The sequence below is a fragment of the Thrips palmi genome, unplaced genomic scaffold (genome assembly GCF_012932325.1).
Source record: "Thrips palmi isolate BJ-2018 unplaced genomic scaffold, TpBJ-2018v1 HiC_scaffold_3, whole genome shotgun sequence".
Taxonomy (NCBI): Eukaryota; Metazoa; Arthropoda; class Insecta; order Thysanoptera; family Thripidae; genus Thrips; species Thrips palmi.
In genome coordinates this window covers 5,070,489-5,088,629 of record NW_023144630.1, presented here as the reverse complement: position 1 = coordinate 5,088,629, position 18,141 = coordinate 5,070,489, and the positions used below count along the sequence as shown (strand labels likewise).

General features: G+C 43.7%; 3 protein-coding genes across 3 annotated transcripts in view; 1 reads left to right on the top strand and 2 right to left on the bottom strand.

The window, feature by feature from the left end:
• The window catches only part of LOC117648591, a 282,401-nt gene that overhangs the window by 169,494 nt on the left and 94,766 nt on the right, over positions 1-18,141 (top strand).
• LOC117648579 lies at positions 401-3,494 on the bottom strand. The gene is made up of 3 exons (XM_034391140.1): positions 3,413-3,494; positions 2,089-2,234; positions 401-2,014 (listed from the first exon to the last, which is right to left on the bottom strand). The coding sequence occupies exons 2-3, from the start codon at positions 2,188-2,190 to the stop codon at positions 491-493; spliced, it is 1,626 nt and encodes a 541-aa protein (XP_034247031.1). The 5' UTR covers positions 2,191-2,234; positions 3,413-3,494; the 3' UTR covers positions 401-490.
• On the bottom strand, positions 8,924-12,268 carry LOC117648443. Its single transcript, XM_034390947.1, has 4 exons — positions 12,187-12,268; positions 10,615-10,760; positions 9,336-9,419; positions 8,924-9,022 (listed from the first exon to the last, which is right to left on the bottom strand). The coding sequence occupies exons 2-4, from the start codon at positions 10,732-10,734 to the stop codon at positions 8,924-8,926; spliced, it is 303 nt and encodes a 100-aa protein (XP_034246838.1). The 5' UTR covers positions 10,735-10,760; positions 12,187-12,268.

Here is an 18,141-nt window from a genome sequence, read left to right as displayed (position 1 = left end):
TTGAACCGAATATGGCGAATCGCCACCAATAATTAGTGTCTGCAATAAACCCCTAAAATGGTTTTGGCCAATAGCCAATAGTTCCGGAGTTATATCACTTCACCAGTTTTTGGCAAATTTTCAAGTTACAGAAGCTGTGTTTCACTGAAGTGCAATTATCTCGGCTCCTATTGGACGAAGAGGTCTCCTTCTGTGCTCATCGGAAAGAGAATGAAATCGTGCATTAAAATATGGTACTTTTAGGTCAATATATCAAAGACTAATAAAGATGTGTGGAACGATTAATTCCGTAACTTAAAAATGTCGTTTCCAAAATACGTCATGGGAGCGAATGTGTAATGGGCTTGTCGGAAGATGAGTAGAATCAGTACATCCGAGGTAACACTTTAAAAAGCCTGTCTAAAACAATCTATTTATTTTTTATTCAATGAAACACAAGTATAACAAGTTACATCTTGACCTCCCAGGTCAATTTGGCCATAACGGGAAGTTATCTGAGAAATCTTGGTGCAGTAGAATCAAGAGACTCGGTCCTACCACCAAAGCGGCGTCCATCCCAATCATCCGTCGACTCATACTCCCATTTACCATCATTGTAGATGAAAGAGTATCCTGAACCAAACTCTCCGAATATTTTCTTCGTGATAACAATGGCCACTGGCCTTCCATTTCTATCAAAAAACATTTGACCAGCATAACCCTCACTTTCGTCCTTATCCAACAGCCAGTCACTTCCCTTTATCGTCTTCCAATTATCGTCACCATGTAGGGTATCTCTCCCTACTATACCTACAGAAACAGACCCATCTCTAAACACATAACCAAATGATCCCCAAACTTTTTTAAGCAGACCAAAACCTGCCATTTTCACCCCGTCTCCAAATATTCCCCAACTGAAATTTGATATCCACGGCGAGTTGTGATACCACTCTTTCCATGATGCATAGTCCTTTTCCGTGAATCCGCCACTATTTTTGGCGCGCTCAAAAACCATTTTGGCGATAGCCAAATTTCGACTCTTAAGATCCCATAACTTCACAGGAACGAAACAACACGAATCTGGTATTGAAGACTTGTTTTTAGTTGCGAATGTGGCCCCTATCTCTCTTCTCTCTCTTCTAAAGTGTGACGTAGGCGGACATATTGCTGTCCACTTTCGGTCCACTGCCCTCCACTGTTCGCGATTGTAATGGTATACTCTCCTCTGGTAGTTTAATAATCTATCCAGGATGTCGACTGCACATGTCACCATTCCTGTGTGTTGCTCGTCAGTAAGAGCATCCGCGTGTTCATTATAGTTCACCATGATCCAATTCAAAGCTCTAAACAGTTCTAAGATAATCACCCCATAACCACCTCCCACTGCACAGGCTGCTTCCTCATCGAAGTGGTCTTGAGGGTCATTATTTCGATAATTTGGGTCGGGTCCTACAAATATGTTAGGCGGGAACCACTGAAACATGTGATAAAGAGTTTCCGTATGCCTTGGTAAAGATTGATTCCCAACAAGTACATACGCAATTTCCGAAGCGCTATCGTGCGCGTCATTTTGAGAAGTAGGCAATCTTCTGAAATCGAAAATAGCCTCTTGTGTCAAACGTTCCAGAAACTCGCCAAAACGAAAATGCCTACTTCCACCTGCATGACCCTGGAATATGATTTCATTACGAATAACGAGGTTGAAGAAATTTCCAAGCGTCCTTGCGGGGATGATGTGATGCCGAGAAAGTGGAGTTCCACCTTCACCCAGCATTCTTCCTCCCGGATCTTGAGATGGTAGGTTGAAACCGTCAGGATTCAGGATTCGAAAGGGGGCACTTACTCTGCCGTTGAATGCTGGTGCCGGCGGAAGACGATTCAATGGTATAGCTGTTCGTGGTCGGCCCTCTCCTTGAATTGGTATCGGTGGTGCTGGTAGATTCTGTGGACATTGTCGCGGCCCACCTTGGAAGAGTCTGTCATCAGACTGTCGTTTAAGTCTGGAACTGGTGTTTACCGCACCTGGTGTTAGTTTCTGAAATATTGTATAATGCCGATCAGTATTAGGAAAAGGGTGAAAACCGTGAGCTGCAGCAAGAAATAAATTACCCCTGATGTTGGTGACAGTTCATCCGGTAATGATAAAGATAAAATCGGGAGGAAAACTTGTAAAGAAATGACACCCAGTAGCAGCAGCGGCAGTCGCGCCATGTTTCTTAGCTTTCTTGATGCAAATCAGGGGACAGAAGAAACGTCTGAAAGCGACGAAAAGCAGATTAAATATTACTTCCCCACCACGTCCTTACTGGTAGGCTTCTTTTCGGCCCTTCTAAAAATTTTGAAAGATAAGGTCAAAAAGCAACTGTGGGTCACGAATCGTGCGATCTGGCTCGCGTCAGAAAGCTTATCATTTAGAAGTTCGCGGCAGGTCTTCCCCAACCTTCTATTCTAATCTTATTGAGAAACGCAGATGTCTGAGCGACGATCACTATGCGCACACTAAATTCTAATGGACTTTTTAAGGGGAGGTTCTGGTGAAAATGCTATTTTCTCCTAAATAGGTCCCACTGTGAAAATTTGTTAAAAATTTGATGTTTTATCAAGTATTTAATAAAATTTTTCATTGGGGAGGCACATTCTATGCCCTGAATCCAGTCGCAGAGCCTTTTTCTCCCATTTAGGCTATAACTTTAAAAATCTTCTTGCGCATACTATTTTGTCGTAAAAGGTTGGCTTAGACATTTTTCACTTCTTCGATTCATTTTTTAAAAATGTCGGCATGCCCATCTCAAAATGTCAATTGCATTTTTATTCGCAAGGTTTCTAACCAAGCATTTCACTAAAATCGATCAAAAATGTACAAAATAGACAAATTTTAGGGACTTTTCAGCTTAAAAAGCTAATAATTAATAATATAATTGAAGTTTTGAGCTATGCATGCCGGAATCTTTTGAATATGAGTCGAAGAAGTGAAAAATGTCAAGGTCAACCTTTTACGACAAAATAGTATGCGCAAGGAGATTTTCTAAGATACAGCCAAAATAGGCTCAAAAAGACTCTTCGACTGGGTTTACAGCCTGGCATGTGCCTTCAAAAGTCAAATTTTAGTCTCCCCAATGAAAAACTTCATATTCCGAACAAATTATGAGTGTAGGATCCATTTGGAAAATGGCAAGATTTTCACCAGAACCTCCCCTTAACTGCATAATTATGCATTTTCATGCATAGGCACAGTTATGCATGCGCACCTCTGTGTATAATCACTGTGTACATTTTATGCATCTCCCTGCATAAAATGTACACAATGATGCAAAACATTATACATACCTTATAGACGTATACGTGCGCATGCATAGCTATGCACTATAAAGTCGAAGAATGTACTGTGCAGAACGACCCGGGACTCACGGTCTAATGTATAAAAGAAACTCACCAATCCGGAGAACCATCCATCTGTGGTCGAGTGTTAAACGCTGCTCACGCGACACGACTCCGCTCAGACTTGATGCTCACAGGCAACTGCGGCAGTCTCTTGTAGCGACCGCCTTTTAAACCCCGAGCCCGCCTTGAACCATGTACACTGCGGCATATGCAAAACGATAATACCCGCTCGGCCCCCTCGTTCCAATCAACACGTCCGACTGCGATATTTGGAGGCTGAACAGCATTCTTATCACAGCCATGACAAAGAAAGCAGGAAAGCAGGAAGTGGTCACTCGCACCGGCCAAGGTTGGGGGAATAGCGCTTTCGCCGACAGGCCCCTCCACGTGGGGTTATCAAATCAAAGGGCCAGCTGACCGACCCTGCGGTCGAAGACGGACAAGTCGAGAAACCGCACACTGTGGCAAAAAGCTACGGAAAATTTTGTTAACAGCTTGTGGTAATTCTTTGTAGCCGTCAATGTTCTCCGTAGGCTCTTACAGTATTCTCCGTAGGACCTTACAGTGATCTCCGTAGGACGAAACAGTCTTCCAGGTCCTACGGAGAAGACTGTGCGGTAGGGTGGAGCGATGGGTCTAAAATCAAAAATTCTTTCACCGAAATGGGTCGTTCAGGATACTGAAAGGCCAGTTCCAAAACAGTTTTGGGTGGGGCCGCCCCCTTCTTGCCCATCAGAGGCCTCAAAAAAGGGTCTAAACGTCAAAATTGACACTTTTACGACCATCACATTGGGACCAGGTAAGGGAGAGTGGGGTAATTCCGGACGCTTTTTTTCTTTTTGGTCTTTGAGCTTGAATATGCTTCTTGGGTCAAATGTTATTACATGAGAAAAAAGTATGGACCTTTACCTTCACAATGATATACATGAAAGCCAAATCTCAGCAACGGTTAGGGATATATAGGCGCCTAACAAAAGCCCTGCACGTGTCCGGAATTACCCCAGCCTGGGGTAATTCCGGACGATCTATGGGGCAATTCCGGACGACCTTAAAATTTGACACTACTCGAGCTTACTTTCGATTGTTTTGATGGCAGGCATGCTTTTAGAAGGCGTACAAGGACATTTGCTGCGAACTGAAGTGTTTGATTATGACTCAAAGCATATTAAAAGGAATAGTTTTTTATCAAAACCCCTAAATTGACAACACTGTCTTGAGTAAAGCTCTTTAACATAGCTGCAATACTATTTTTCGTTCTTTCTTTATCCTTCGTAACGGTGGGGATGCATGTCCACAATTTTGAACCCACTACCTTAATATGATGCGGGAAATTGAAGAAAATAATACTTCTTGTCTGGTTCTACCCCACAGGTAGTGAAAACCTTTGATGTTCAATTGTAAGAAAACGGCGAGCCATACGAGCACTCCCGAAACGCCAAAGTAAAGTCCAATGACCATATAATATGATAAAATTTTAGTCATGGGACTGAACTTGATGGTAAGGTACGATAAGTACATGGAAATACGGGGAAAAGATGCAGCTTTTGCCTATTTTTTATGGTACTCAAAATTCGTGAAGCGACCACAGCCAAACGGTTTGACCTCCTACCTTGGCGATTTGGAATTATCATTTTTAACTGATTATCTTCCTCTGTTAGGCGGGCTTTTGAGTTATCTTCACTCAAACCCAGTGAAAATCGAAGTGTCCGGAATTACCCCGTGTCCGGAATTACCCCATTCCCCCTTACAATTTTGACATGCTCTATCTCGCTTTTGGTGGGGAATATACGTCCGAATGCTGTGAATTTTTTGGAGGGCTGTCGGACAAGGTCTTTGGCCTGGGCGGAGACCGTTTTTTGTCAAAAAACGGCGTGAAAATCGTCTTTTTTCATGTATTTTGATGTTTTTCGCCATCTATGCAGTGTTTTTTGCCGTTTAAAACGCCCCACTCGATCCATCTCTAAAGACTCAGTCTGAAATATCGTTTTGCATCCAATGAACTCTGGAAGTGGTCAGAGTGGAACCGGCCAGAGTGGAAATGGCCATGAGCGCGCTGGAAGTGGACACGTTTCGGTCAAAATAGGTAACTGCTGTTTTCGACATTTCGTGCACTTCCGGCGTAATCATGGCCATTTCCGGTTCCACTCTGGGTGCATTCCATGACAGAATAACAGGCCTTGAGACAAAGGTTGTCAGAATCGGCCCAAATTTTTTTTGGTTACTCTTCCTTACTAGTAGACACTAAAAACAAATTTTTAGATTTTTTGAAAATTTTTTGTAGTTTTCGTCAACCATTTTAACTAAATTTTTACGACAAAAAATAAAAAAATGCAGATATCAAAAAAGACGTCATCATGGATTTGGCTGAAAATTTTTTTGTAGCTTCCCCTATTAGTGTACTAAGAGCCTGCAATCCCCCATTGAGGGCCCCATGTACAGGAATGGAGAAAAAGTTCCGCCAAGGCAAGCTTAGCAAAGCGGTCTTGCCGTGGACCGGCAGGGGAGGCCGGGCAGAGAGGGGGCAAGAAGGGTGGGGGTGGCTGTGAGGAGTGGGGACTAACGCGGCGAGGCAGCGCGGCGTGGCGGCGCAGGACGACGACAGACGACGACGACCAACACGACCATGCAGTCCCCTCCCAGCGCGCTGAATGGATGGATGGGTGGATGGGATGGGATGAGTGGGATCGGATGCAGAGCTAGAAGCGGTAGCAAGACCGCTTAAAAAATCAGGAACGTTGAAATTTAGGGTTTTCTTAAAACTGTTTTGGGCTAAATTGACACTTTCGGGGTTCCGTATCTTGTTTGACCTCAACGCTTGAGTCCCACATTTGAAGAAGCAATCGATTACTTTCAAAACTCTCAAGGCAACATCTCAGGCCTCTCCTCTCTTGATTCAGAATTTTCCAAGTCAAAATCTTCTTTGTGAAGACAAAATCTTCTCTGTAGCGTACACAGAGCAAGTAATCCTTTTGGCTGCGTAAAACAGAGACAAAGGGATTGAGGTAAATACTCCATTAGTTTATTTCATGGCCAGCTTAAAAAATTCTGAATCAAGAGAGGAGAGGCCTGAGATGTTGCCTAATGAGAGTTTTGAAAGTAATCGATTGCTTCTTCAATTGTGAGACCCAAGCGTTAAGGTCAAACAAGAGACGGAACCCTCAGAGTGTCAGTTTGGCCCAAAACAGTGAAAAAAACAACAACCCAAATTTCAACATTCCTGATTTTTTTCTCCATTCCTGTACCATGGGCCCTCAATGGGGGATTGCAGGCTCTTAGTACACCAAGGGGAAGCTACAAAAATTTTTTCAGCCAAATCCATGATGACGTCTTTTTTGATATCTGCATTTTTTATCGTAAAAATTTGGTTAAAATGGTTGACCAAAACTACAAAAGAAATTCAAAAAATCTAAAAATTTGTTTTTAGAGTCTACTATAGTGAGAAAGAGTCACCAAAAAAAATTTGGGCCGATTCTGACAACCTTTGTCTCAAGGCCTGTTATTCTGTCATGGAATGCACCCCTGGTCACTTCCTGGGTTGATTATATGCAAAATGATATTTCAGAATTGGTCTTGAGAGATGGATCGAGTGGGACGTCTTAAACGGCATAACACAATGCACAGGATGGCGGAAGACATCAAAGTACATGAAAAACGACGATTTTCACGCCGTTTTTTGACAAAAACGGCCTACGCCCGGGCGAAAGACCTTGTTCAACAGCTCTCCGAAAAATTCACAGCATTCGGACATATATTCCGCACCAAAAGCGAGATAGAGCATGTCAAAATTGTACCTGGTCCCAATGTTATGGTCGTAAAAGTGCCAATTTTGACGTTTAGACCCTTTTTTGAGGCCTCTGATGGGCAAGAAGGGGGCGGCCCCGGCCAAAACTGTTTTGGCACTGGCCTTACAGTATCCTAAACGACCCATTTCTGTGAAAGAATTTTTGATTCGGGAACCAAAGATGATAAATTGATAAACTCAACGGAAATAAAAAGCTGGAAGACTTCTTCGTTCATTCTCTGCGTGTAGGTACGCTGAATAGGATTTAAACCCAGACAAAAGGTCACTGTCACATGGTACACTAAGGTTGTCACATAGTGTACTACGTGGGGTACGAAGTGACACTTTGACTTGGCCCATTCAACTCGCGATAACTCAGCAACCAAAACAGATAAATTAGAAATCTCAACAGCAATTTTAAGGTGAAGAATCATTTTGTTCACATGTTCTACTTATGGATGTAATGTGATTGGTATTATTGGGTTGACGGGCATTTAACAGAAACCGTCACATGGTACCCCACCCTCCCTTACGGAGAATACTGTACTGTACGGCCCTACGGAGAATACTGTAAGAGCCCACGGAGAAAATTGATAAGAGGGCTACGGAGAATCTCGGCTAAAAAATTAACAGAATTTTCCGTATCTTTTTGCCACAGTGCACGACGAGGAAGAAGCCTGGAAAGGGAGTAGGTAATACACACGAAAAAAAATGTATATGACAGAATTTGTATTTCGAGTATTTGTTTTTTCATGAAGTTCGACATTAAGTCACCAGAACGGAAACCAACCATATTCGTAACCCTTATTTACCTGGCCTACCCCATTTCCTTGTCCCTAAAAACGATCAATTTGTTTGAAATAGGGTTACAGGACATTTCGCGCTCAGGGAAATCACACACAATGATACCTAGGCGCTGTAATGAGATAAAGGTTTGAAATTATATTAATTTTAAGAACAAAATAGAAGAACGAAACAGTGAGTTTGGGGTGGACGATATTTTTTATTTCTTTCTGTGTTCAGTCGTCAATGTAACAACAGTATAAGCTGACAATCTTCAGTTGTATTTCTTGATGTCTGGTATAACCATGGTAAACTGTGGAGTTTAGGGACGATAGAAAAGAAGAAGTGGAAGGTTTGCGTGATACTGACTGCACAAATCGACGAACACACCAAGCAAGGCTTCCCGGAAGGGATGGAGAGGAGAGTGGGGGAAGGCATAAGCAAAACTTATAGAGCAGTTGTCTACTGCAATGTCTATGGAGCCGGGTGAAGTCCAGGAAGCTTGTAGATGTTGTAGAGCGGTGGGGCGAAGTTGAGGGCGAAGTTGTTGATTCACCTGTGACAATAGATTGCTTATCTATCTACGACGTGATGACTTTTAACTATGCAATGTTCTTACCTATCTACACTCTACAAAAAATGTCCTGTCAACGCCGTTAATTTATTACCAACGTTTGCTGTTATGCAATTCACGGCGTTTGCTGTGAACTAGTTCACGGCGTTCACTGTGATCTCGGTTACAGTGTTCACTGTGATCTGGTCACAGTAAACGCCGTGAATTGGAGCCTGATTTGCAGTACTTCGGTGCTTAGCGGCGTCAAACTCACAGTGTTTACTGGGGACCAGATCACAGTGAACACCGCGAACAAGATCACAGTGAATCCCGTGAGCAGATCACAGTAAACGCTGTGAATTGACCTACAGTGAAAATTGGTAATAAATTAACGGCATTTACAGGACATTTTTGGTAGAGTGTACCACCAGCACGCAGTCCACTTCTCAGTATTCACTGAGCACCTGCACGAAAGTGTACCATCGTTTAAATATTTCACTGGCAATAGGTCGGTCAAGGCGGCCCAAGAACCGCACGGCAACAAGCTGTGGACAGAAAGAAACAATTTCGGAGTAAGTACATTTTCCCGAAGAGTGAATCACTCAGCGCTTTGGTGTACACATGAGTACAGGAGAGTACACCTGATAATACTCATAAATTGGCCATATTGTGAACGTTTTATTGCCTTTATTGCTTTTATCGCGTTTTAAACAAACACAATACCAAATCCTGTATAAATTTAGTTATTTTCGCTCTTTTAAAATTTGTGAGTACACTGAGTAGGGCCTCACGTGTACAAATGAGTGCACTATTGTTTCGTTTCACCCATCGCATTTCCCGCCATAAGCAGGTATTTACCTGTGGTCGCTGCGCCCTGGTGAGCACCGTTAGCGCCATGAGCCGGAAGCTTCGCGGAGAGCTGAGCCACGGGCTTGCATACACCTGCACAGATGCACTGTTAGGCGAAATCGTTACTTTACAATATATCAATCCACGGTAAAAACGGAACCTGGTTTTCCCAGGAACTCCCTGGAAATCGCCCATGTCTCTACCATAGGGTTCCTGGGAAAACCAGGTTCCGTTTTTACCGTGTCCTTAGAAATACTTTCGCAATGTTGCAAATAATTATTCATAAAGTTACGCATGATTCGTGAAATTAAGAAACTTCAATCTTTCGACAACCTTAACTCATAATTTAAGGAGTTAATGTCGTAGTTTTACGATGACATCGTAATGTTTCGCATGTTGCCATACGTTTACTTGTTTCCCTACGAGCCAATCTTAATTTTACAACTGACTCAAAAATTTACATGCGAGATCGCCTGTATAAAAGTTTTAATGCGAAATCAAGTACAAAAAGTTGCGTTTTCCTCCTTTCTTTGCAAACTCCGCAGTGCTCTCACAACACTGTTCAGCGTTCACTCACTATCACACTCTTAAAAGAGTGAATTCATCTGAGTACACTATCGCGCGAATGTACTCATGAGTACACGCTCAGGGGACTGCACTCCCACTGAAGAGAGTGTGCTGAGCGAGGGGGTAAACACTTTAAGAAATCGTGTACAGACTACTCGGTATTACGCTGCATTACGGGTGTATTACACATGTATTACGACCTTAAAATGCCAAAATTTGACACATGTGACCCACAAATGGTATTACGATCACGTGTATTACGCGTAATACACGGTTGTCGTGTACAGGGTATTACGCGAGTGGTTACCCCCTCGGTGCTGAGTGCACTGACGAGTTTGCAGAATTGTTTCCTTACTAAATAGGGAGAAAAGATCCCTAAAATTAGCAAAATTTGAGGATTAATTTTGTTAATTTAGGGGTATATTAATTCACGAAATAATGTTAGGTGGTGAGATTCTATTTGAAATTTTACAATCACCTCGTTGTACAAATTTAACGGCGAACTGATAGTAATTTTACAAAACAAAATCTCGAGGAGGGCGATTTTACTGGTTTCCAAAGGCTCTCAAAGCAACGACGTTGCCGTTTCGGTTCTCGTAGAAGACCACACGGTAAAAAAGGTATCTGGTTTCCCCAGGAAGCCCATGGTAAAGACATAGGCGATTTCCAGGGGGTTTCTGGGAAAACCGGGTACCGTTTTCACCGTGTAGCCAGGACGCACCGCGTTTGCGAGGGCCACACTCCAGGCCAGCAGCTCGTCGGCCACGGAGCACTTGATGGCGATCACGACGGCCAGGGTCGGCATCATGAGGAACATGTACAGGACCGGGTCGGGTGCCATGAGACTCAACGTGGACGTCACCAGCCCTGAGATCACGCAGTACATCAGCACCAGGGTCACCCCGGACAGGCGTTCCTAAGGCATCATTCAACGTTCAACCACGAGGTGCACCCTCAAAACCTTGCGAAGTATTTTGAGCATACATAGCACAAACTAATTTAACTTGTTATAAGAAGAAATAGTCTGTTGCGAAGTATTTTCTTTGAAAGCTTATAAATGCTTAAAATACAGTACTTTATTACAATCTACTTATCTTCGTAAGGCCTGAAATAGTTTGTAAGGTTTTCACAGTGTGCTGCTTGTGTCATATTTGATCCAGGAAGCGGGAGAAGTGGATAACTTTATTTTGCACATCTTAGGAGAAAAACAACCTGTTAGCAAGCAAAACTAATACTTAAGCAATGAATGTCATACACGATACCAAGTCCAAGAAACATACGTTGAATTTTAAGATGAAGTGCCAGGTCACTCCGTACAGAATTTCTGTTACTTATCACTTCCCGTAAAAATAGAAAATAGCCATTTCAATTTATATTTTGCAAACGAAGTAGAATTTGGAGACAAGTCAAGTGGAACTGTAGTCAGCGACTTGATTATTTTTACAATAGATACACAAAAACACCAGCTGAGTAATCTCCTATGGACAATATTTCCAACGGAGTCATGTTTAATTTGGTAAATTTGGTTTTCCGCTAAATTGAGAGCGTAGAAGGGGTCATGTTCAGAACTTTTTTCAGAGTGGATTTCCTCCCTAACTGCTGGGAATTGAGTTAAATAATTTACTGCAATGATGTAAACCATTTTAAGTCACAATAGTAGAATAAGAACTCAACATAGGTATAAGTCGAATTATTCCCTTCTTCCGCTTCCTGGATCAATAATCATGTGGCGAGTGGTGCGCTGAGTGGGCTTGAAGACCGTTGGAGGCGCCCGAAATTCCAGACGCATTTTGAGATCCTGTGTCGCTAAATGGAAGTCGAACCGAACGTGTGACCCCACCAACGGATTGCTCTTTCAACGAGTAAATTCATTGGTGGGGTCGCAAGTTCCGTCCGAGTCCTGTTCAGCGTAGAGCTCAAAACGCGTAGTTTTGACCGCCTCCACCGGTCTTCTGCACTCTCAGACTGTTATTGACTTTTTGTCCTTTGTAAAAGAGTATTTTGCACAGCAATAAAAAGTACTATTTCCTCAATACTTATGTAGGATTTTGTTCGTTATATTGACATAAAGTCAATTTGCTATCGACAAAGAGTCAATACGCAATTTACTTAAAAAATAGTCAATAGTTGATGACAATTTAGTCCTTATAGTGAACAATATTGTACATGGTTACGAAGGAAATACTACATATTATTGCTGCTTAAAAAACTACGTAAGCAAAGGACAAAATGTCAATAATGGAGAGAAAAAAGTCAATACGAGTCGGAGAGTGTGGCCCACTGTGGAGCGCACTTGCAAGGCTCTGACGTTGTCGACGAGGCGCTGGTGCAGGGCCACGAGGTGCCGCAGCTGCTGGTCGCTGAGGCTCTCGGCCTTGAACTTGGCCGCCAGCGTGCGGAACATGAGGCTGGCCGCCAGGGTGGTGCCCAGGTGCACGTACTCCACCAGCACGAAGCACGAGTCTCCAACGAACACGTAAAGGTCCTGAGACGCGCAGAAACAGTCACTCATTTTGCGATACTTTTACTTCAAATTTTTGCGATAAAACCGAGTTTGCGATTCCTAAGATTTATCGCACCCTAGAATGCAACGATTTAGTTACAGCATTTTTTTTTTTTTGCAATAACCACTTCATAATATTGGCGATAAAAGAGCGTTTTTGTAGTAACTTCCATCACATTTTTAGCGATGACTTTTCATTGCATTTTCTTTGTTGTCGTTATCGCAAAAAAATGATACTTTATTGCAAAAGTTACCTATAAAATTTTTATTTAAGATTTTTAGTACTAGTTATCATAGCAAAAAAAATGTGATAAGTTTTTATTGCATAGACAGTGATTATCGCAGGATGAATAACAGTGAAGAGACTTGGGGACAGTATCTTGCAGTCCTCTATGTGCATGGTCACTTATTTAGCGTCAAATACCACTAAGGCAAAAAGCTACGAAAAATTGTCATGTTTTTGCCAAGATTCTCCGTAGCCCTCTTATCAATATTCTCCGCAGGACCTCCTCACCCTTCGGGAAGACTGTATAGCCCTCTGCAAAATACTGTGAGGCCCTACCGAGAATCATCACAAGGTGTTAACAGAATTTTCCGTAACGTTTTATTCATTGCCACGATGACGCTGGCATACTCTAATGGACTTTGTCGTCAGAAACCAGGCACTATATAGCCTACAATATGTAATCCTAACAATTTACTAAATAAAATTATGAAGGATGTTCTCTTGCCAAAAAGTACAGCCAGCTTTCTCACTGGGGCACACAGTGGGCCGTAAGACCGATGGAGGCGGCCCAAATTCTTGACGGGAGCTCCTGAGTCGCTAAACAGGACTCGAACCGAACGTGTGACCCCACCAATGGATTGCTCTCCGGACGAGGAATCCATTGGTGGGGTCACACGAGCGGTTCGAGTCTCATTAAGCGGCTCTGGAGCTCAAAACGCGTCCCGAGTTTTCGCCGCCTCCGCCGGTCTTCTGGCCCACTGTGCGGCACCTGAAAAATGTACAGAGTGACCCTAGCGTAGGGCGGCAGGGCGTCCTTCTCGATGACGGGGCTCGGCGACTCCCCGTTGACGAAGGTGGGCAGCAGAAACAGGAGCAACGCTGCCAAGGCGTGCATCGCCCCGGCAGAGAAAATGAATTGCAGCATGTGGACGGTGTACAAGATGTCTTTCTCCATCTCCTGCAAGGCAACCGTTAGAACCTTCTGCAGTCACTGCAAATCCAAAGGCAATACTTTTTGTACCTTTTTTGGGGATACAATTGAGTATCGCCAATAAACGGCCTTACGGAAAAGTATTGCCTTCAAAACGGCGATACACGAAAGTATCGCCAACATTTGGCGATACTTCGGAGTATTGCCACGATTTGGCATTAATTGTTGAACAAATCAAGGGGACAAGTCCTTAGTTCAATGCCGCGGTTTTGGCGATACCCAAAAGTATCGCCAAATTCTGGCGATACTTCTGTGTATCCCCGATCTGAGGGCAATACATCTCCGTTATGCCGTTCGTTGGCGATACTCAATTGTATCACCCAAAAATGTACTTATGTATCGCTTTTGCATTTGCAGTTGTGTTTTTTGTTTGATTTTTTTTATCGCAGTTTCACTTGAGCATCGACCATGCCCAATCTCACCTTGCTGGGCGCCATCAACTCCTCGATCTCCATTGCGAGCCCCACGGCCTCTTGAACGTACGATAGGAGCTCCCTCCGACACCGCATAAGGAACATGGTGTCGTAGACGATGACAAAAGCCGCGGTGGTGTCCGTCAGACTGTGGTACAATCCCTGCTCAGCCCTCCAAAATTGTTGCGACGGCCAGGCAAACTTTGGGCACACTGTCAAAGCGTGCAAACTCCACATTTTTCTTTACGATTAATGAAATTTACCCTGCATCCGGCTTGAAGCCTGGTGGAGGCGGCTGAAATTCTAGACGTGTGGTGTAACCAAAGTTTGCCTGGTTCGGAGCGCAATCCAGTGCACTGCGAGAAAAGATCACGGTAAATCCTGTACTGATTACTCCAGACTTCAGCGTACTTTTTTTTAACAGGCAATACCGTCGTTTTTTGGCGGGCAACACCGTCCTTTTTTTACAGGCAATCTCGTACTTTCAATACCTATCAAAAACTGCTACAATTTTTTTCAGTCGATCAACCCTCGTTTTTCAAGTTCCTGATGAATGCAACTGCTGAAGTCGGACTCCTGGACCCCCCTTCCGACCAATCGTTGTAAAGGTCTTGACGAGACCTATCGAAAGGTGCAATAAAATTTTTCAGTCGGTCGACCCCCTTTTATTAAGATCCTGATGTAGACAAGTCTTGGAAGCGGCCTTTGTTGGGACCTGATCTAGTCCTTCCTACGGCATGGACTGTACGGAAGAACGGTAACTACTGTTAAATGACTACGGAATATTTTGTAAAACAAGTACGGTAAATACTGTAGACTGTACGGTGGATACTGGTTTTTGAAGTACGGTAAAGTTTGGCAAAAAAAATTATCCAGGATTTACCGTGTGCATTTCGTGACTGTCGTGCCTAGAATTTTGGCCGCCTCCACCGGTCTTCTGGCCCACTTTGCGTCCCTGTTCAGAACGGCCTGTTTTACTTACGCTCAAGGACGTCTGCCTTAGCAGCCAGCCCACGACGCCGCAGTAGTACGTGGGCAGGAACACGTTAGTCACCCGCAGAACCTTCTGACTGTGTATGACCCGGTAGCCGGCGAGGGCCCACCTCGACCACGCGACCTCGTCGAAGGAGGCGGGCTTGGGGTGCTCGGGGCCGAGCCGGTGCGCCATCATGCCCAGCTCGGCGGACAGAGCGCGGCGCACCTGGGATAGGCGCAGGGGCGAGTCTGCAACCTCCAGCACGTCTCAAAACCAAGAAAGGGTCCACCCCTAGAAGCCCACCGTAAATGCGGGTAATATGGATACCACTAGCGGGTAATGCGGACCACCCCATAAATTCGTCTTATGATTGGTAATGTCCCACAGCGGAGTCCTCCTTAACCGTTCCTGCTACCCGCATCCGAACTTACATGCACCTTGGCTCGCACCGATCATAGAGAAAAATTTGAGGGGTAGTCCACACTACATTCTTTTGGACTTTTTTTATGCATAGTTAAGCATGCTCAGATAGGTCCATATGTTATGTATTGTGAAGCCCCGTGTCATTACCATGTCTTTGCCCAATTCTTTCCTGGCTCTAGCTTTGCATTTGTTATTTAATTTCTCCGAGCAACGAGAATATTACATCTCAAATCCAGGCACAAACTTCTCTTCAAGAGATTAATGATCTCTCAATTTAAGGATTCTGCCCTTTCTTTGCACTTGCAACACAGTTACACTCCCATCTCCATCATTAATCAAATATCCCTGCTCATCCGCGACTTCTTCAATGTTGTCTGAGTCCGAATCCATGTTTCTTGTAGTTTCTTAGTCAGTTTATGTATGAAGTCAGTTTATACGTCAGTATAAGCAGATGAGAGGAAAAACAAATCTGATGCACACAGTGCAAACACTGAACATAAGTCACACGCTGATAGGAGTGAGAGGGAGAGAAGTGACCCAACAGCTATTTCCTTCGTCAGGAAAGAAATGAAACCAGCTTTCCTGGATTTATTTTTCGGAATAAACAAGGTTGGTGTACGCCAGACCGTGTCTTGACGTAACAGGCTTCGCGGCTTCGCCAATTTCGACAATCCACGCATGCCGTATACACCTACCTTGGCCTGCGGCGCTAACCTGCCTTCGGCAGGCTGCTTTCCTCTTCATACCGCAGAAGTGGGCGTGATGCCCATTTGGTGATCAAAATCTTCACCAATGGGACTTAGCTGTGGGTCGGGGGTCAGAGCGGGTTCTATTTTCGTCATCAGCACCCTCAAACACATGGGAAACGATTCGAAACTTGACCGAAAGTGTATGTCCCTCAAAATTTGTTTTTTTCCTGCTGTTTTTAAGTGTTTTTCGGTCAATACGGCCTAATGGATTAAGATAGAAAGCTGAATTTTGGTGTGTGGTGAGCCAAGGATATGCCAAATGACCCTGCAAAATCTCAGCCGAATCGGCTCAGCCGTTCAGGAGGAGTAGTACGGACACAGTCAGATAGGCATGAAAACTCTTCAAACCCACCCGAGTAACAAGCTTTGCTATCGCTCAGCCAAAAATGCTTTCACTACATATCCAAAGGTCAGACTTCTCGCCACTCCAGAGGCGAGACATTAAAGTCTCGCGAAAATTTGATCAGTCAAAAAAGTCTCGCCACAAAACGGGTAGACACGAAAGTCTCACCGGTGAGACTTTTGTGTCTGACCGTTTAGTGGCGAGACTTTTTTGTCTGACCAAATCTTAGCGAGACTTTCAGGTCTGACTAAAACTTGGCGTGATAGAGCGAAGTCTTTCCATCAAATTTGCAGTGAATTTATGTTCTCTGTTGAGTTATTTCACCGCTCCTCCAACTTCTTCAAGTGATGGAGATAGTAGTAAATAAGTTCCATCTTTACAGAGGCAGGGAAGGGCTGGGCCTGGGTGAATGCTTCCTCCACCGTAGTGTCACTGGGGTCTTTGTTATTGTTTCGTAAGCAGGAGCTCTTGGCAGACTGCAAGAAGTGGGGCCACTGGGACTGAGCTAGTCGAGCCAACTGGGTGATTCGCTCCAGTCTCAGATTGTAGAGGAGCAAGGCTATATGGAGCATCCTGCATGGAGGACTCCGTCAGACTAATGCTTATAATTGGGGCTTGCCTGCGGAGGCCTGCTTACACCGCGGTTCTGTACTTTTGCTTGATGTTCACTGAGATAGATACCTCAATGTCAAAAGATGTGATGTCAAAAGTTGTACATTTTGATCTGCGTACTCCTGGAGGTAGAATTCCATACATGCACACTAAATTCTTATGGACTTTTTTATGCATGGTTACGCATGCTCAGATAGGTCCATATGTTACGTATAATATTATGCATCACTGTGTACATTTTATGCAGGAAGATGCATAAAATGTACACAGTGATGCATAATTTCATACACACCTTATGGACGTTTCTGCGCATGCATAACTATGCATAAAAATGCGTCCTTATGCATTTTAAAAGTCCATCAGAATTTAGAGTGTGTACTTTTACATGGCATCCCAAGGACAATACAAAACAAATCATGAGCTCAAAATAATCGCACTTAAGGTAGTTCGAGCGGGTCGTGCTAGTCAATGCAGTGACTAATTTTAATCTCCTTTTTACCGGGCAAAAGATGTTTCAAAAATCAAGTTTTAATTTTTAAATTCAATTTTAAACCTTACAATAATTTAATTCCCCACAAATTATTCTAAACAATAATTAAATAGATGTACTTTGACTTCGTTCCGGGCGACAGGCCCGCTCTAACCAACATAACAACACTGAACTCTGTGACCGCCATACACCAAAAAAATTCGTCATCCGATGCTTTTGAACGTTGAAAAATAAATACCGTACAATAACATTTCATAAAAATATGTATTGATGGGATTGCAACTGGTCTGCGAAATAAAGAAAGGATACAGAAAACTACGATTACGCGTGTGTATGTTGGTACTGAAGATCTGGCAACGTTGCAGCTGCCGCGCAGGTGTGCTGACATTGCTGAGGTTAGTGTGTTCTGTCGTGTCGTCTGGACGTTCCAGTGCAAATTTAGTTCCTTTCGTCATGTGTCCTCGTGATCGAAAGAGTGGACGGTTTTCCAAAAAGTCTGTGATCGCGTGGAAGGACAAAGTG